Genomic DNA, 19,347 nt, shown 5'->3' on the forward strand with positions numbered 1-19,347 from the left:
TTGGACAGCTGGTCCACTCTGTTGTGATTGGTCAACCGCTTCCAACGTGTGGAGGACATGTCGGCCTGTTAGGAGGCGTGTCAGACTCCCTGCTGTAGACGCGCATGTACTTAGATTTTTACTTTGTTTGGTCGATGTCCCATCTGCTAACATGGAGGAGGCAGGGTTTATGAGCTGTACTGCAGCCAGCCACCAGGGGGCAATCATGATCAAGATTTGGCTTCTTTTTGGGGAGCTGTTATGAAAGCTGCTCCTCCTGTTTTCAGAGGATGAACCAGGAGCTGACCTGAAGCTGCTCCTCCTGTTTTCAGAGGATGAACCAGGAAGTGACCTGAAGCTGCTCGTCCTGTTTTCAGAGGATGAACCAGGAAGTGACCTGAAGCTGCTCCTCCTGTTTTCAGAGGATGAACCAGGAAGTGACCTGAAGCTGCTCCTCCTGTTTTCAGAGGATGAACCAGGAGCTGATCTGAAGCTGCTCCTCCTGTTTTCAGAGGATGAACCAGGAAGTGACCTGAAGCTGCTCGTCCTGTTTTCAGAGGATGAACCAGGAGCTGATCTGAAGCTGCTCCTCCTGTTTTCAGAGGATGAACCAGGAAGTGACCTGAAGCTGCTCCTCCTGTTTTCAGAGGATGAACCAGGAAGTGACCTGAAGCTGCTCGTCCTGTTTTCAGAGGATGAACCAGGAAGTGACCTGAAGCTGCTCGTCCTGTTTTCAGAGGATGAACCAGGAAGTGATCTGAAGCTGCTCCTCCTGTTTTCAGAGGATGAACCAGGAGCTGACCTGAAGCTGCTCCTCCTGTTTTCAGAGGATGAACCAGGAGCTGATCTGAAGCTGCTCCTCCTGTTTTCAGAGGATGAACCAGGAAGTGACCTGAAGCTGCTCCTCCTGTTTTCAGAGGATGAACCAGGAGCTGATCTGAAGCTGCTCCTCCTGTTTTCAGAGGATGAACCAGGAGCTGATCTGAAGCTGCTCCTCCTGTTTTCAGAGGATGAACCAGGAAGTGATCTGAAGCTGCTCCTCCTGTTTTCAGAGGATGAACCAGGAGCTGACCTGAAGCTGCTCCTCCTGTTTTCAGAGGATGAACCAGGAAGTGATCTGAAGCTGCTCCTCCTGTTTTCAGAGGATGAACCAGGAAGTGATCTGAAGCTGCTCCTCCTGTTTTCAGAGGATGAACCAGGAGCTGACCTGAAGCTGCTCCTCCTGTTTTCAGAGGATGAACCAGGAGCTGATCTGAAGCTGCTCGTCCTGTTTTCAGAGGATGAACCAGGAAGTGACCTGAAGCTGCTCCTCCTGTTTTCAGAGGATGAACCAGGAAGTGACCTGAAGCTGCTCGTCCTGTTTTCAGAGGATGAACCAGGAGCTGATCTGAAGCTGCTCGTCCTGTTTTCAGAGGATGAACCAGGAAGTGACCTGAAGCTGCTCGTCCTGTTTTCAGAGGATGAACCAGGAAGTGATCTGAAGCTGCTCGTCCTGTTTTCAGAGGATGAACCAGGAAGTGACCTGAAGCTGCTCGTCCTGTTTTCAGAGGATGAACCAGGAAGTGACCTGAAGCTGCTCCTCCTGTTTTCAGAGGATGAACCAGGAAGTGATCTGAAGCTGCTCCTCCTGTTTTCAGAGGATGAACCAGGAAGTGACCTGAAGCTGCTCGTCCTGTTTTCAGAGGATGAACCAGGAAGTGACCTGAAGCTGCTCGTCCTGTTTTCAGAGGATGAACCAGGAGCTGATCTGAAGCTGCTCGTCCTGTTTTCAGAGGATGAACCAGGAAGTGACCTGAAGCTGCTCGTCCTGTTTTCAGAGGATGAACCAGGAGCTGACCTGAAGCTGCTCCTCCTGTTTTCAGAGGATGAACCAGGAGCTGATCTGAAGCTGCTCGTCCTGTTTTCAGAGGATGAACCAGGAAGTGACCTGAAGCTGCTCGTCCTGTTTTCAGAGGATGAAGTCAAACGGAGGAAGAGGATGTGGTGACGAGTCATTTCTGAACAAGTTAAACAACAACAAGCTGTTTGCACGCCGTGCAGCAGAAAGTGTCGCTGTCGACAGAAACCTGGAGCAGGAAGCAGCGTCTGATTTAAAATGTGGTTTGAAGCTGAGACAAACACATAAACTCTTTTTACATGTATGTGTTTATATGATTATGTTGATATGAACAGCTGCTGAACACGGACACATGTTCACTGAACATTCTCACTTGTAATGTTACACATATAAAACATGTTTAACTGCAGGTTAACGGTCACATGAGGTCACCTCAACCATCTGTTTCTATGGTAACACAATATAGATCATCAATGGTGGAGAGTAATAGAGTACATTTACTCTGGTGATCCTTTATGTGACTTGATTGTTAGTTATTGAGCTGATTCATTTCATATAAAACTTGTTTTACTCTGATTCAAATATTGTAAGTAAAAGTTTATTTGTTTTTGTAAAACAGATTATATATAATTTAAATCAAACTTTATATATAATCCAATAAAACAAGAGTAAAATATGATGCCTGACTATTTTATTCCGGATCTTCTGAACGTCCACAAACGCATCACTTCAGACTCAGTTTGATGAAGTTAGACAAACTTTATTGACAGAATGTTACATGAGTGAGAACAAACCACAGCTGAAGATGTTCAGAGCGGAGATGTGAACCTCAGCCATGTGGTTTAGTGTGGGTGGTGGTGGTGGTGGTGGTGGAGGGAGGAGGGGGGGGGGGGGGGGTTTCAGACATTTAACCCTGTAACTTCCTGTCACAGAGGCGGGAACAGTCGACTCCCTCCACGACTTTTCTCCTCTCCGTCTCCTGAACGCTGAAAACACGTTAACCACAGCCCCCCCCCCCCCCCCCCCCCCCCCCCATCACCACCACCACCAACCTTCGCCCACCCACCAGGCCTCGTCTCCACACTGTCAGGAACCGTGTGAACGACGCAGAGAACCTTAGGACACAGATCGGACAGAAACAACCATAACCTAGATATAAACAAGCTATGACCCCATTATAACCTAGTTATAACCTGATTATAACTATAACCTGACAAGTGGTTTAGTTTTTGGAGTTTTGGTTTGAATTTATTAGGTTAGATGATTTTTTATTTAAATTAGATTTTGGTTTTCTTTTATCTAATTTGAAGTTCATGTTTATTCTAATGAATAGAGAACAAAGGTGGAACAGTCACTTTTGATCTGTTTCTCTACATCATCATGTTCTACTTAAGACAAAGTTACGACACATGGTCACACCCTGAACTTCCTACAGTGTTGATGTGTTTCTATCTCCTCCGTCTGTCGCTCTGTGGCGAGCGGCCTGCGTCCACCTGTGGTTTAGATGATGTCGTGGCTGAAGATGTCACAGCTGATTTTATGACACATCTGCAAAGTGAAAGTAAACAGAAGAAAAGAGTTTGTAGCTGTTTGACTGTTTCATTCAGATCATCAGTGGGTTTCATCTCCTCCTCAGCTGCTCTGAGTCTGTTCACTGATTCACTCTGAAACTCCTTCTTCCTGTTGACTGACGCTGCCACACACAGCAGCTGCTGAGAGGAGACCAGCTTCTGACGACTGAGACTGGAGAAGTTTCATGATTCACTCTGCTTCTTCTTCTTCTTCTTCACAGACTGAACTCACACAGCTCCAGGTTTCAGGAGATGGCGTCCGTGTGGACGATCTTCCTGCTGCTGATGGTCGGAGTTCAGGCTCAGAGCGGAGACACCGACACCGACGTGGGTGAGTCACATCATCTCAGTTTATTTGTTCTTTACGAGGAACATCATCACACAGCAACCTGAAAATAGCTGGAGTCAATAGAAAGACAAATGAATCAATGTCTGTAGAAGATGTTTCTCCTTCGAGCTTCAGCGCCGTTTAACACTGACAAACAGAAATATTATTATTATTATTAACCAGCTCACTCACTCACTTTCTACCTAATTTACTATATATACTATACTATATATGTATATAGTAATATATGATATGTGTTATATACGTCAGACTCCGGAATCAGCTGCAGCTCTCACATCACCAGTGATCAGACTGAGGGAAACAGTCTGACCTGTGAGCTGCTCCCTGGTCGTCATGACGATGAGGATGATGAGGACGAGGGCGACAGCATCGAGACGATGACCCTGTGGTAAAACATCTTTCATGAGAAAGTCGTGCTCCTCAGAGGAGCGATGGTTAATGATGGCGTTGTTGTGTCACAGCTCCTCTGATGTGAGCGACGGCTGGCGGAGGGTCAAGTGTGTGAAGGCTCAGGGGAACCAGCTCAACTTCACTGAGGCGCCCATCGTCGAGTTCAATCTGACCGTTCAGCTGAAGAGAGGAGGAGAGATCCGGACCAGAGTCGACCTGAAGAAGATAGGTACAGGAACTAAAGACCGGGTCAAAGGTCACGAGTTTCTCCTGTAGTTAAATCTGACCCATTCGACTATTTAACATTATTCAAGTTCTTTTAAATAGCTGATTCATATTTAAATATTCATGACTGTTTGAGGATTCAGATGATGTGTCAGTGCTGCCACCATGTGGCCGGGAGTGAATCATTGAAGTGTGTGAGCTCAACATCAGGTGAGACTCTCACCAGTGTGATGTCATTGTCATGTTCCTGCAGTTAAACCCAGACGACCTCAGGTGTGGAACGTCACGTTCAACCAGGAATTGAACCAGGCGGTCGTTCACATCCAGAGTCCGTACCACAGAGATTACCTGACAGGACAACAGATGTTCCAGCTGGACATCTGGGCCACAGACAGACCCAACATGGTGCATGACTTTATTATTAGAGACGTTCTTCTGCAGGAGTGTTGCATTCTGGGTTGTTTGTAGCCTTGATGTTGCTAAGCTAGTGAGTTTATTGAAACCTGATTACATCGGCAGAGGTGGAATCTTTGCCGACTTGTCGTCTTATGGATTAACGCTTTTCCAGTTTTTATTTTTACCTTTGATAACATTGTTTTTCCTGTTTGACCTCAGATTCAAAACTTCTCATCAGAGAGCAGCATGAAGATCGACATGGAGCATCTGAGAAAAAACACAGAGTATCATGTGAAGGTGCGAGCGATCCCAGTGAAGTTTCTGGAGGGAAGCTGGAGCAAGTGGAGCGACACATTCAGTTTCGACACTCCTGCTGGTGAGAAGAGAGAATGACAGTTAGTGTTTGTCCTGTGAAGCAGCAGCAGCAGGTTGTTGGGTCCCGACTCGTTCAAACAGGAACATGTGGGGAACATCCAGATGTCTTCGTCTTCTACGTGTCTGCTCCTCTTCTTCATCCTGAGATATTTGTGTTCTTCCAGTTTCACGTCCGTCACGTGTTAGAAACCTCATCAACACGTCCACTCGCTCACTGGGAAGCTTCCACACATTGTCCTGCTGTCTCCTCACATGGACTCACTCTGACATGTTACACACATTTTACCAGGAGGCTGCAGGAGAAGATCCAGAACATGACTCAGACATTTGTTCTCACACACAGAACCTGCAGAACATGTGAGGAACATGTGAGGAACATGTCAGGAACATGACTGGACATTAGATTGAAAGCAGAGTGATGAGCACGTCTCGTGTCTTTTGTTTTTTCAGGAGCACGGGAAACTGACGACACACAGCAGATGTACAAAGTGATGCTGTGCCTCATCCCCCTGGCGGTGGTGTCCGTCACTGTCATTTTCCTCCGGAAAAACAAGTAGGATTTTTGACAGAACATCAGAGAAACGACTCGTGTTACTTTGACTTATCGTCTTTTCTCTTCACAGAATATTAACGTACATGTGGCCGAGTATTCCTCATCCTAAAGACACGCTGGTGCACATCGGCAAACCAAACAAAGTGAGGCTGAACAACAACATTGTCACATACGTTGCTAACTGCTGAGCTAAGTGCCGAGCTAAATGCGTCAGCACTCATCTGAACTAGAAGCTGTTGACGACTTGACGACTTGTGACTCCTCATTAGAACTAAGTTTTTGTGTTTCTGGTTTTTCAGGGTCTTCTGTTGAACTTTAACCCCGAGGTGTTCAGCGCTCTCAGAGTTTCTTCGATGTTGCAGTGTTGCGACGAACCAGAGTCTTCGCTCAGTCCTGCTGACGGAGCTCAGTCGACCCATCCCTGCTCCACCCAGAGCTCCGACTGCAGGAGCACCACCAGCGTCAGCACCGAGGAGCTGGATCTCTCCGCCCTGCTGAGCGGGAGCTCCTCTGCGGCAGACGCCAGCCTCCACAGCGCCAGCCCCTCCCCCGTCCACGACCTCCTCCTCGAGGGGACTGAAGGCTGCAGTGGAGCAAACGAGACAGAGGCGCTTGGAGCCGGTCAGCAGGAGGAGGCCTATGTCACCATGTCCAGTTTCTACCAGGTCAAGTAGGCCGAGTTAATCCAACTTCCAGTCTGAGGTCCAGCGCCACCATGAGGCCTAAATATAAATCTGAGAGGTGGCAAAATAATTTCATGATATGGAGGAAAACCACGTGTCATTGAGACTGTGTGTCGGTCGTCACATCGGAAGTTCTTCTTCAGGTTGGACCAGAACTCTGATTCTGCTTCTCTCAAACTCTTCATATCGAACTGTTTGTTTATTTCATCAAAGTTTTTACATCCACTTTGTCCAGAGGATGGACGCCACCAACTTTCCTCCAGCGCCACCATGAGGTCAACATTTTGTCTTTATAACCATACACTGTAAATAAAGATGGACGACCACTTCCTCCACAAATATATGCCTCAGGTTCAAACGCTGCCATCTTGTGCTGATGACGTCATTTGGTGACAAACGCCTGCTTGGATTCTTTAAGTGGAGGAGGCGGGGTTTATGACCTATTCTCCAGCCAGACACCAGGGGGCGATCAAGACGCTTTGGCTTCACTTTTGGGAGCCATCATGTCGTCCATCTTTATTTAAAGTCTCTTGAAGCTTTAGCAACTTCCTCCATGAAAGAGTCAGAGATGATGAGTCAGGTCAGTGTTTCCTGATCAAACTTTATTAACATTTATTTTTAACACAAAAAACTAGAATGAATCTCATTGAAAACATAAACAAACTCATATGATGAAAAGGTATTAAAGTTAAAACATGTCTATTGATAAATGCTTGAAATAAAATAAAAAATGGTGTTTTTCTACTCAATATTTGACTCTGATGTATTTTCACAGAATATTCACTGTAATTAAACACACACATGTTAATCAGCACATGTAACGACCAATCACAGACTGTTCAGTAGTACGGGCCGATGTTCTCGTATCCTGCATAACTCGGCCAATCAGGGAAGATCCCATGTGAACAGGTGGGGCTGCCGTACGGGTCAAAATGGATCCCAAAGTCACGGGAGCCTGTGTGGCGGCCGCAGGCGTCCCGCTGACTCGTCTTCATTGAGGACCAGACGATCCTGTAGTTGTTGCCGTGGTTACTGTCCCAGAACTTGCATCCATCCGCCTCATAGCAGACAGCGAACTCGACGTGTTGGTGAGACAGCAGAGCCTCTGGCAGAGACACCTGGAAGGAGAAGGTGTCGCTGTGCGAGCTGGGATACGTGTCCTTCGTGTACATGCAGTCCACGTCCATGTGGCTCCTCCAGGTGTCAAAGGTCATCCGCAGCTTCACACGTTTCTCAAACGACGTGTTTCTGACTTTGATGGTTCCTGTCAGCGTCTTGTCCTTCAGCACGCAGCGCTCCAGGCTCACAAGCTTCCTCTCCAGCCTCTGATGGAAGAGCAGGTAGTCCGAGGACGGCTGAACAAAGTCCAGCACCAGTTTGTCGTCCTCGGCCGTCAGACTCAGAGAGGCGCTCAGCATCTCCTGGATGTTAGCAGGAATATCGATGGGATCGTTGAACTGGGAGAAAACCTTCACCTTGGTTAAAGACAAACCTCTGTCATCAGCAAACCACACCTTCTTTTTGGCATTTCCTGCGTCTCCACAGGACGCCGCTCTGTCCTCAGGCTCGGACTGGTCCACACAGTCAGACTGGTGAAAGGTCAGAGCAGGTTTGAAGGTTGTGCTCGTCGTCCTGTAGACAAACTCCTCCGGGGGCAGGTACAGAGGTAGAGCCATGTCCATGGACATGATGAGACTCTGAAAGAGATGGAGGACGTTTCAAATCATCATCATTCTGAATATAATTTACTCACTTTATTACTTTTAAGTTTTTATTATTTTAACACAAAGCTTTTGTTTTGTTGCTACTTCCTGTGAGGAACTAAACGTTTCCTCTGTCTCTGTTTTAGATAAAGTTTTCTTCACCCTGAAGATGTAATGTTTCTGTCAGGTGTCTCCAGCTGTCCTCACCTGTCTCCAGCTGTCCTCACCTGTCTCCACTTGTCCTCACCTGTCTCCACCTGTCCTCACCTGTCTCCACTTGTCTCCACCTGTCTCCACCTGTCCTCACCTGTCTCCACCTGTCCTCATCTGTCTCCACTTGTCTCCACCTGTCTCCACTTGTCCTCACCTGTCTCCACCTGTCCTCACCTGTCTCCACTTGTCTCCACCTGTCCTCACCTGTCTCCACCTGTCTCCACCTGTCCTCACCTGCTGCTGCATCACACTTTTAGCTCTCTGATTGGCCGCTCAATTATTTGAAGCATACGGAAAATGTAGGGATGTTGATAAAACTCTGCAAACCATGTTACCTGGAGCAGCGGGTGAGGATCATGGATGGGTTCTGTATGGTTCCCTCTGGTTCCCTCTGGTTCTCTCTGGTTCTCAGTGGTTTTCTCTGTAGTTCTCTCTGGGTCTCAGTGGTGAGGTCATCATTACAGTCTGATGTCTCGAGCTTTTCTCTCATTTTCCTCTGAACATTTTTGAGTAGCAGCTTCAAACTCACTCATGGTTCACGTGAACATCTGCAGACAACCAATCAGAGAGGCCGTGGACAGCGTGACCGACAGGTCGACAGGGTCGAGTACACGCCCCCTCGTCTCAGACTGACTTTAATCATTCACTTTCTTTATATTTATATATATAAATTAGATATTATATTTGTTTTAGTGAGCACTGTGCGCCAGTTTCTATCATATAAAGTTAAACAGTTGGATATTTTCAGTTTTCTGTGACACAGAGTCAAAGAAGGAGCTGCTGCTGCTTCTCTCACTGAACCTGTCAATATTTATTCAGACACAAAGCATGAAGTTCAACAGGTCAGAGATACGACAGGTGTGTGTCCCTGACTGCACCAAGAACACAGAACACAGAATTCAACTGATGGGCAATGTGCAAAGGAAGCAACAGAAGGGACACACCGACGTCACAGGAGCTTTAGTGACAGAGATGAAGAACACTGCAACACAGAAAGGTGGCAAAGCAGAGGGAAGCAGAGAAAACAGGAAGGTGCTTTTACAGAGTTCAAAGAACTGGTATGATGAGAAACACAAGTAGAACCCGGAGAGAGGAAACCGTCATATCTAGGTTACGTTGTGGTCACACAGGATGAACAGAACATTATTTATAATAGAAAAACAACAGGAAACTTTAGCACACGATAAATTCTACTCACCAAAATATGAAGTAGAGAAGACAACTGATACTGAAGCTTAAAGAAATAGAGCTGAGATTGAATTTACATATGACTTATCTTTTACCTGGAAGTTCAGGACACACATTTTTTATGTTTGGTTCAATATCTCAGAAGGACAAAATATAACTTTTATATATATATATATATATATATATATATATATATATATATATATATATATATATATATATATATATATATATGTTCAATCCACACTCCAGGCCAGCTGGTGGCAGTAATGCACCACAACGTTGTTTAACCATAAAGCGTCAAAAAGAAGAAGAGCTGCCGCGCACGCGCTGAGCCCATGCCCGTCAGTGACGTCATCGTCCGCTCCTCCGGATGTGAGTGGAGCTGCTCTGCTAACAGCTAACAGCTAACAGCGGAGACTCGGAGGATTGACCCGGGTTTGATGGAGAACAGGGCCGGACAGAGGCTCACCACGGTCCGCAGAGAATCCTGAGCCGGTTCCCTGGTTCCTCTGGTTCCCTGGTTCCCTGGTTCCCTGGTTCCTCTGGTGGAACCTCCGCTGACTCATTCAACACGGTGAGAACACAACGACACCGTGTTAGCCCGGGTAGCTAACACCAGCTAGCTGTCAGTGTCAGTGTCTGACCGGCCAACAGCCAGCTGGGAAACATCTGCACACATCCTGTGAAACATCTGCACACATGCTGTGACCGCTCGGACTCACTCTGTGTCTGTGTTCATCAGGACAACATGTCTGTGCCTGTGTCGGTGTCAGCTCGCAGGCTGACGATCAGCGGCAGACACTCAGGAGGACAAACCCAAACAATAACAAGAGGAACGTGTCACATAGAAAATACTGATAATCAAGACAGAACCAGCACGAAGAGAGAGAAGAGCAACACACAACCAGTGAACACACAACCAGTGAACACACAACCAGTGAACACACAACTGACACGACAACAGAGATCAGGAGGTTAGAGAAACGAGAACAGTAAAAAATAATCACTTCTGCTTCTGGAGCCGATCAGACACTAAACTCGTGTGTTCACGGTTTCCTGTTTAATATATTGTTATTAATATTATTAGATGAGTTTAACGTGTTGTCGTGTGTGAGGTCAGTCGTTGAGAGGATGAGTGAAGGTGTGACAGGAAGTAGACAAGAAGGAGCTGGTTTCAGACAGGAACCGGACACGTTCCTCAAATGTTCTGCAGGTTCTGCAGGTTCTGCAGGTTCTGTATCTGACGACGTGAAAGTCTGAGTCAGCTGCTCCGGACAATCTCCTGCTGCTTCTTCACACGAGAAACAGCAACTCTAGAAACTGTCTGGACACTGCAGCAACACAACATGCTGCTAACTGTCCATTGCACTTTTTTGTGTTGCACTGGTTTAATATATATATCATATATAATAAACCATATAAATATTTTAAAAAATGTTTACGGTACTTGTAGCACTTTGTAGTTTGGGTTTTTTGAAGCAAATTGTACTGAGTTGATTCTTGTTGCTCTGGTTTGTTCCCTCGTGGTTGATGCTCTTATTGTGAGTCACTTTGGATAAAAGCGTCGGCTCAATGAAATGTAATGTATGTTTTTTTTATGGTGTTGTGTCATGTTTGTACTTTTGCCAAAGGAAAGTTTACAGTGGAATCATTCAGGCAGAGATGAAACTTTCTCTTCAGCAGATTTCACAGATCAGGTGAATCTATCGTCTATAAACTCTTTGTGTTCCTGTTGTCAGTCGGACCAGAAGGGAGGTAGACGGGGGGGAAGCTCATAAAAAACAAGTTATTTATTCATGAGAATTCAACTAAAAGAATAACTAAGATTCATCAGCTGTAACATAAAACAGACAACAGGGACACCTAGTGTTCATTTGGAGGATGGTCCCTGCAGCTCAGGAAACATTGAGGTGATCAACAGCTGCTGCGTCACTTTAACTGAATGTTTCTTCTCCTGCATCACACGCGTGTTGCTCTGCACAGGAGGAATCATCACATTTTCACACAGTAAATCCAAAACATGAAATGACAGCGTTCTGAACGTCTCCTCTCTCCTTCCGCAGGTTTTTGTCGGGCTGCTGAGACGAGCACGGCGCCATGAGCGGGGCCGCTCTGGGCATCGAGATCGTGGTGGTGTTTTTCCTGGCGCTGTTCCTGCTGCATCGATATGGAGACTTCAGGAAGCAGCAGCGCATGGTGCTGTTCGGCACACTGCTCGCCTGGTACCTGTGTTTCCTCATCGTCTTCATCTTACCTCTGGACGTCAGCACGGTCAGTAACCACCAGAGAAAACACTCGTCTGAATCTACGGAGGCCTTGACTGACTGTGTGTGTGCGTTCTCTCTTTATAGACCATCTATAAGCAGTGTAAGATCGACCACGAGGAGCACGCGACGGTTCCCACTGTCAATCCTCCATCGTCCAATCACACAACAACTAACTCCTCTGTCGCTCCCACTAAGAGGTCAGTGTCTCTCTCTCACTCACAGATTCAATGTTCAATGGACTGAAGTTGAAAACAGCTCCACTTGTTTGTGTTTTTATTCTGACGTCTTGAACCAGTCATGTGATTGGATCACGACAGTTAAAGAAATTCACAAAAAAAAATTCTCATCCTGCCAACAAACAAACAAACAAACAAACAAACAGACAAACAACACATAAATTAATAAATAAAAAACAAACCAGCTTGTTCTTCTTCTCCCCTCTTATACTGCAGTTCACCAAAGTCGTGCTACAAACCGTGGAGCTACATCCCCGACGGCATCATGCCCGTGTTCTGGAGAGTTGTGTACTGGACGTCTCAGTGTCTCACCTGGTCAGTATCAGTCTGTGACTGTGATGAAGGACGTGTGTAGAATGTGTAGAACTGATGGTTGGACTCTGTGCTCTCAGGCTGCTGCTCCCCTTCATGCAGTCATACGCTCGCTCAGGAGGTTTCTCCATCACTGGGAAAATTAAAACGGCTCTGATAGAAAACGCCATTTATTACGGAACGTACCTGCTGATCTTTGGTTCTCTGCTCATCTACGTGGCGGTTCATCCTAACTGGCATCTGTCCTGGTGAGTGCACTCTGGTTTTACAGGTAACCTGTGGTTTTATCTGATACTGTGTGGTTCTTTTTGGTTCTGTGTGGTTCTATGTGGTTCTTTTCGTTCTGGTTCTATGCGGTTCTGTGTGGTTCTTCAGGTACGAGCTCCAGACCATCGGGATCACTGCAGCCAACACCTGGGGTCTGTTCCTGCTCGTTCTGCTGCTCGGATACGGCCTGGTGGAAATCCCTCGCTCGTACTGGAACGCCTCGCGACACGGACACCTGCTCATCAAGACGTACTTCAAGGCGTCCAAACTGATGACGGAGAAGGCGGATGCAGAGGAGAACCTGGAGGACGTCATGGAGGTGAGCGGGCTGGAGACGAGTGTAGCGTTAACTTCACGTTACGTCATTGTTCTAATGTGACACGTCTTCTGCTGCAGGAAGTGAGAAAAGTCAGCGAGTCCATCAAATACAATCATCCACTGAGGAAGTTCATCGACACCATTCTGAGAAAGGTACGACACAGACTCTCACCTGTCAGTCATTGTTCCTGATCACACTGATCAGCTGACCGATCTGACTCCGCCCCCTCAGTGTCCCGTTGATTACCAGGAGAAGATGGGCCGGAACATGGACGACTACGAGGACTTTGATGACAAACAGAACACGTATCCCAGTGAGAGGAGTCTGGTGAAGCTTCATAAACAGGTGAGACGCTGATGCCTCATGCCATTGGACGCCCACTGTCTAACTTCAGGCTCCGCCTCCTTCAGACGATTGCGTCACGGCTGCGTGACTCTGATGTCCCGTTTCAACGGCTCGTTCAAATACTATGTGATCAATGAAATGAACATCTCCACGTGTTTCTCTTTGTTTATTCTGTACAACAGGTTTTCAGACTGAAAACATTTCTACACTGGATTTCACAGACCGAGGTCACATGATTCTGCTGATGTTGAACTGCGTGTGGGTTTGTGTGTGTGTCTGTGTGTGTGTGTAGGTGATCTATGCGGTGCAGAGACACAACAGGACTCGTGTTCAGTGGCAGATCCTCCTGCAGCAGGCCATCCACCTGGAGGACGTGGCCAAGAATGAGACCAGCTCCAGTCACCAGTTCGTCCACAGCTTCCCGTCGTCGGGACCCGTCAGCTGGTTCAACAGATACGTCTACACCCCGACTGCAGGTGGGTCCGAGCACAGGGCTGTAGAGGTCAGAGGTCATCAGCTGATATGTGGTCACGTGTGTCCCTGACCGCTGTGTGTGTGTGTGTGTGTGTGTGTGTGTGTGTGTGTGTGTGTGTGTGTGTGTGTGTGTGTGTGTGTGTGTGTGTGTGTGTGTGTGTGTGTGTGTGTGTGTGTGTGTGTGTGTGTGTGTGTGTGTGTACAGAGTGGTACTGGGAGTGTCTCCTGAAGTGTTGGTTCTATCGGCTGCTGTCCGTGATGCTGACTCTGTTCAGCGTGGCCGTTGTCTGGTCAGAATGCACCTTCTTCAGCACGCGGCCCGTCCTCTCTCTGTTTGCTGTGTTCATCCAGCTGGCCGAGCGAGACTACAACTACCTGTACATTGAGGTGAGAGCGTCCACACCGTCCACGCTGCCGACACCACATCCTCTCGTCTCTGAACTGTCAAAAGAAAGGTCACGACCATGTTCTGCTCGAAACCTCAACTTTATTTATAACCCAGAGTCATTTCAGAGACAGGTTCATTTAACCATAAGTCACTCACAGGAAGTAACAGCAAAATAAAAGATGTTGATCCATCAATATAATAATGAATAAAAAATAAAGAAGTGAGTAAATAATTCAGTCAGAAGTAAATCGACTGACAGCCACATGTATGTATTATCCCCTCTGTCCACCAGATGGCGTGCTTCATCACCATCTTCTTCCTGTGCACCTGCGTCTACTCCACCGTGTTCCGCATCCGGGTCTTTAACTACTACTACCTGGCCTCCCATCACCAGACGGACGCTTACAGCCTCCAGTTCAGTGGCATGTAAGTATCAGCAGCCAATCACAGTGCAACAATCTGCCACGACCAGGAACGTCATAGACGTGTGCAGGCGGTCACGTTTTCTTCTGAACTTTGACCTGCAGGTTGTTCTGTCGTCTAACTCCTCCACTGTGTCTCAACTTCCTGGGTTTAATCCACATGGACTCTGCCATCTCCCACCAGAAGAAGGAGCAGACAGCCTACACCTCAGTAAATCACCAGCACACAGCTGCACAGTACAGAGCCCCCCCCCCCCAGTGGCCACAGAACAATACTATATATACACCAGCATTCTGAGCTCTATGGGAACAAATGAATCAGAACGTGAAGATGAATGAACAGATCATATCGTTTTACACTGTGGTCTGGATTCATGTTTTCTTTCTCTGGAGTTAAACATGTTCCTGTCTGACTTGTTTTTCAGATCATGGGATCAATGCGTGTTCTCTCCTTTATCGCTAACGGCTTCTATATCTACTACCCCATGTTGATCGTCATCCTCTGCATCGCAACTTACTTCAGGTGAGTTTCAGCTCAGTTAAATATCTGAAATGTTTGATCAAAGTTTGAATATGTTCATCTTCAACGAGCAGAACTCTGAACATCTGGAACCAACTCTTTCCTCAGTTTGGGAACTCGCTGTCTGAATCTTCTGGGCTTCCAGCAGTTTCTGGGCGACAGTGAAATGACCTCTGACCTCATCGATGAGGGGAAGGAGCTGATCCGACGAGGTGAGCACATTGATAACAGCCACAGCAACAGGCTCCTGCAGAGTAACACGTGGTCGACAACTGTCTGTGTCTCTTCACAGAGAAAAGGAAGCGGCAGAGGGTTGAAGATGGAGAGAACAGACGCAGAGTGAGTCTTTGTTTCTTCTTCAAACACAAACTACCAGTAGAGAGTTTAGTTTGGAGAATGGAGTTTAGTGTTTTGTGAATTCAGAAAAACTGCAACTAAAACTTCATAACAGCTCTGAGAGACTCACTGTTATACTGCCACCATGTGTCTGTGCTGTGCACTGCAGGAGTGGAAGGAGCGTTACGGAAACCCGAGGGAGGACGTGGCTGCGAGGAACCGGAGCAGCCATGAGATGAAGGAGACCAGTTACTCCGACACTGTGAACTCCAGCAGCAACAGACGTGAGTCACATGACAGCAGACACATGATCAGTCGTCGCTCAGCTGTTCACTCGAGTGTTGACCACAATGACTGTTGTTTGTTGAACAGAGGCTAAATACTCTCGCTCTGGGAGTCGAGCCGAGCGAGACCACATCGAGCTGCTGCAGGACGCCGAACCTTTAGACTTCAGCGCTGAGACTCTGACAGACGACCCTCTGGACGCCGAGTCTGGAAGGTAATCGTCCTCCGCTGTGTGTTTGATAAAGTTATCTATGTTATTAGTTATATATGAGACTGTGTCCTGTCAGAGGACATGGGGGACGACAGAGCTGCACATCACCACACTTTGTTTTCACTTGCCGTGACTCGAGCTGTGCTGACATTTTGTTCTTTTCTGAAGCAGTGCTATGACACACGTCGCATAACGTGAACATTTTTGCATAGATATTGATTATTTTACGACAAGGGTTATGTCTCAATCTCTAGTTTCAAGTCTTCTTATTTAGTGAATCATGATCATTTAGAGTCAAACAGACCATAAAGCGCTGTATGTTTTGGGGGGTGGATACCACAGTTTGATTGACAACTAGTACCTCCAATGGGTGCAGGTGGCTCTCAGGCTCCACCCCCAATCTCCTCCAAATATGGTTACTTCTGGTTTCAAAATAACCAAGATGGACAACATGTCAAACTGGAGGCTTCAGAACAGCAGCTGAAAAACCAGTGGGTGACGTCATGTTGGGTCGAGACTTGGTTCAGTCGTGTTCACACTTTGTGTTTTATCAGACACGCAGGAGGACGGTATCTGTCCATGTCGTCGTCCCGCAGCCGGATATTTGACGACGTCTAACGGGGAGGAGAAATGTGAAGACGTGAACATCAACGTCGCTGTCTCCACGTCCACCTGCAGGAAGTGAATGTACCACACCTCCTCCACGTCCTCGTCTCCCAGCATGCACGGCAACTAAAAAGGTCACGTGTCCCTGAAGCTCCGTCACCTGAACACTTCACTTTGCACCAGTTTTCATGTCCGGCTCCGCCGCAGGTCGATGACGACTCTTCTGAAGGAATGTGAATGTTAATAAATCCTCGCTGCCGGATCCTCATCTCAATCCTCCTGCTGAATTACCTGCACTGTTTGTCTGAGCTGCATGTGCTGACGCAGGAGTCGCTCTGTAATCGTCTGAGCATGAAAATGAATCTGCAGCAGCTGCATGTCCGACACATCACTTTACTGAGGGTTAATGAAGGACCTGCAACGCAACACATTTTATTTATGCTTTATTTTTGACCTAAATGTTCATGTTGTGTATTTACTGTGAGAAACAGTGATGAGCAGGTGATCCAGTCACTGACACACTCGGTAAACACATGATAAACACCGTGCACGTGTAATAATGCGACTTTCTCTTTTTCGTGTTGAAGGATTAAAAAGCTCCGAAAATGAGTTATATATTTAAAGTAAATTTTAAATTGAGATGATTCATTTACATGTCAACAGTTTTAGTTCAGGTGTAAATACACAGCTTCAAAAAATACGTGGAAAAAAAGTGACCTTAGAGCGACTTTATAAAAAGTATAGAGGCTCAAGAATGGAGCCCTGAGGAACTCCTCACTTAGACAACAGGTCTGTTAACGGGACCATTTTTTATTCTGTCTGTTTGACTGTGTTACGTGACCCACATCAACCTGATAATCTGATAGATGACGTGTTTACAGCTTGTTCTGCTGCCCCCAAGTGGACAAAGTCCGCTGATGTGGTTTAAAGAAGTGGTTCCGTGTCAGTTCTCAAGGCACAAACAGACAAGAGACATCCTTTAAACTTATTTAAATAGTTATTTCCTGATCGTGTATTATTTCGTTGTCTTAATGTTCATTTACGAATTCTCAAGAGTCGTGATGAATCCAAAACTTTAGAAGATTTGGTGAATTCATGTATTGAGTTCACAGACGGTTCTGCGGCCTCCAAGTGGCCAAAAAGAGTAATTGCACATTAGAAGTAATATATTTAAATTAAAACCTTAAAAATGTACAAGTGCAACAACAATACATGAAAACTAGTTTAAATAACACTAATATAGTTCATGATTTTTATGAAAATATGAATTTGTAGTAAATCGGCTCAAATGGGCCCAGGTGTAGATATTGTTAGCATTTAGCTCCGGTGCTGATGAAGAGTCCAGTGACTGTGTTCACCTTCACACCGGCTTCTCCTCATGTCTTCTCAGTGACACTCGTCTGTACATATGTATGATATGTTTTTGTATTATATGGGTTAATAATTAAGGATATAGAGGAGAATGTGACTTTGTATTTATGGTGTGATTCGTGCAGCTCGTCCACTTCCTGTCTCTTCACTCTGCTCATTCTGCTGATGACCTTTCTGATGATCTAATATTTATTGTCGTCGTGATCTCGGCTCTTTTGATTTGTGATTGTGGGGATATGTGATGTACAGTAGTGACGATGGTGTGTGGCTCACTCTGCTAATAAAGCTCATCACAAACACTGGTCTCATGATGAAGTATGAACACGTAAAGACTTCAGAGAACATTACATTTATACTTACATTGATTTCCTGGAATCTTAACCATAGTTATTACTAACCTAAACCTTAACCTTAAACTATCTTCACCTTAAAAATGATTTACGTTATGAGTACTTGTTTTTTATTTCCAGGATGTGAGTGTGTAAACACTGAGAACATAATGGCACCTTGAAACTAGGTGTGTCTCTCCCTCCCACACACACAGACCAAAGGGTTTCAGTTCAGTCTCTGATGTGTGAGAAAGGAAAGTGGACGTGACAGTTTGAGGATCCTGTTCTGATCAGACTGAGCTGGACACTGAGCTCAGTTCTGCTCCACCTGCTCCACCTTCACCTGCTGCACCTGCTCAGGTAGGTCAGACCCCATCAGTTCATTAAATTGCATTACATTTCATTTAGCTGACGCTTTTATCAGAATCAGAATCAGAATTCTTTTTATTCCCAAGTATATTTACACATACAGGAAAATGCCTTGGTGTGGTTGGTGCATTTGGACATAAAAACAACAATATATACAGAAAGAACAATAAGTTATGTTATGGGCACGTGCGGTGCTAAGGTGCAATGATTGGTGCCGGGATAGTGCTAATAATATATAAGTTATAAATTATGTGCGGGGGGGGGGGGGGGGGGGGGGCAGAGTCAGTGTGGTGCAGGGGGCTTGTTTGTGAGCCCCACTGCCATGGGGAAAAAACTGTTCAGGTGGCGCGAGGTTTTGGTCTTGATGGCCCAGAACCTTTTTCCGGATGGGAGTCTCTGAAAGAGGTGGTGACCGGGATGGGAAGGATCAGCAATGATCTTGCCTGCTCTCTTACTGGTCCTGGAGTGGAACAGGTGTAGGAGAGCCGGCAGGTCGCAGCCGATGACCTTCTCAGCTGACCGAATGATCCGCAGCAGTCTGCCCTTGTCCTTGGCAGTGGAGGCAGCGAACCAGACGGTAATTGATGAGGTGAGGATGGACTCAATGATGGCCGTGTAGAACTCGACCATCACTTTCTGCGGCATGTTGAATTTCTTCAGTTGCCGCAGGAAGAACATCCTCTGCTGGGCCTTCTTAATGGTGGAGGTGATGTTCTCCGCCCACCTCAGGTCCTGTGCAATTATAGTCCCCAGGAATCTGAAAGACTCCACTGTTTTAACTGGGGAGTCGCACATGGTGAGGGGGGCGGTTTGGGCTGGGCTCCT

General features: G+C 46.5%; 3 protein-coding genes across 8 annotated transcripts; 2 read left to right on the forward strand and 1 right to left on the reverse strand.

Annotated features, from left to right (window-relative positions):
• Positions 1 to 3,293: 3,293 nt before the first annotated feature.
• Positions 3,294 to 6,715, forward strand: il7r (interleukin 7 receptor). Of its 3 annotated transcripts, XR_004615572.1 has the most exons (9): positions 3,294 to 3,718; positions 3,977 to 4,124; positions 4,198 to 4,355; positions 4,605 to 4,756; positions 4,967 to 5,123; positions 5,573 to 5,675; positions 5,746 to 5,818; positions 5,975 to 6,455; positions 6,493 to 6,715. XR_004615572.1 is itself a non-coding variant. In XM_034601590.1 (8 exons), the coding sequence occupies exons 1-8, from the start codon at positions 3,640 to 3,642 to the stop codon at positions 6,347 to 6,349; spliced, it is 1,245 nt and encodes a 414-aa protein (XP_034457481.1). In that variant the 5' UTR covers positions 3,294 to 3,639; the 3' UTR covers positions 6,350 to 6,715. The 3 variants fall into 3 exon arrangements, 2 of the variants coding, with proteins under 2 accessions (XP_034457481.1, XP_034457483.1); XM_034601590.1 differs by having other exon boundaries at positions 5,975 to 6,715; XM_034601592.1 differs by having other exon boundaries at positions 3,295 to 3,718; positions 3,986 to 4,124; positions 5,975 to 6,715.
• A 230-nt stretch (positions 6,716 to 6,945) lies between these two features.
• On the reverse strand, positions 6,946 to 9,610 carry ppp1r3b (protein phosphatase 1, regulatory subunit 3B). 4 transcript variants are annotated; one of them, XM_034601634.1, is made up of 3 exons: positions 9,317 to 9,610; positions 8,610 to 8,822; positions 6,946 to 8,055 (listed from the first exon to the last, which is right to left on the reverse strand). In XM_034601634.1, the coding sequence occupies exon 3, from the start codon at positions 8,044 to 8,046 to the stop codon at positions 7,198 to 7,200; it is 849 nt and encodes a 282-aa protein (XP_034457525.1). In that variant the 5' UTR covers positions 8,047 to 8,055; positions 8,610 to 8,822; positions 9,317 to 9,610; the 3' UTR covers positions 6,946 to 7,197. The 4 variants fall into 4 exon arrangements, with proteins under 4 accessions (XP_034457525.1, XP_034457526.1, XP_034457524.1 ...); XM_034601635.1 differs by lacking the exon at positions 9,317 to 9,610 and having other exon boundaries at positions 8,610 to 8,645; positions 8,676 to 9,165; XM_034601633.1 differs by lacking the exon at positions 9,317 to 9,610 and having other exon boundaries at positions 8,610 to 9,165.
• Positions 9,611 to 9,794: 184 nt separating this feature from the next.
• On the forward strand, positions 9,795 to 18,123 carry lmbrd2b (LMBR1 domain containing 2b). Its single transcript, XM_034601534.1, has 18 exons — positions 9,795 to 10,039; positions 11,529 to 11,736; positions 11,817 to 11,929; positions 12,185 to 12,283; positions 12,361 to 12,528; positions 12,656 to 12,866; positions 12,944 to 13,018; positions 13,098 to 13,211; positions 13,504 to 13,687; positions 13,891 to 14,072; positions 14,366 to 14,499; positions 14,601 to 14,706; positions 14,921 to 15,018; positions 15,124 to 15,227; positions 15,308 to 15,354; positions 15,521 to 15,635; positions 15,724 to 15,850; positions 16,402 to 18,123. The coding sequence occupies exons 2-18, from the start codon at positions 11,563 to 11,565 to the stop codon at positions 16,463 to 16,465; spliced, it is 2,115 nt and encodes a 704-aa protein (XP_034457425.1). The 5' UTR covers positions 9,795 to 10,039; positions 11,529 to 11,562; the 3' UTR covers positions 16,466 to 18,123.
• The last annotated feature ends 1,224 nt before the right edge of the window (positions 18,124 to 19,347 follow it).

This window comes from Hippoglossus hippoglossus, chromosome 12, assembly GCF_009819705.1.
Source record: "Hippoglossus hippoglossus isolate fHipHip1 chromosome 12, fHipHip1.pri, whole genome shotgun sequence".
Lineage (NCBI taxonomy): Eukaryota > Metazoa > Chordata > Actinopteri > Pleuronectiformes > Pleuronectidae > Hippoglossus > Hippoglossus hippoglossus.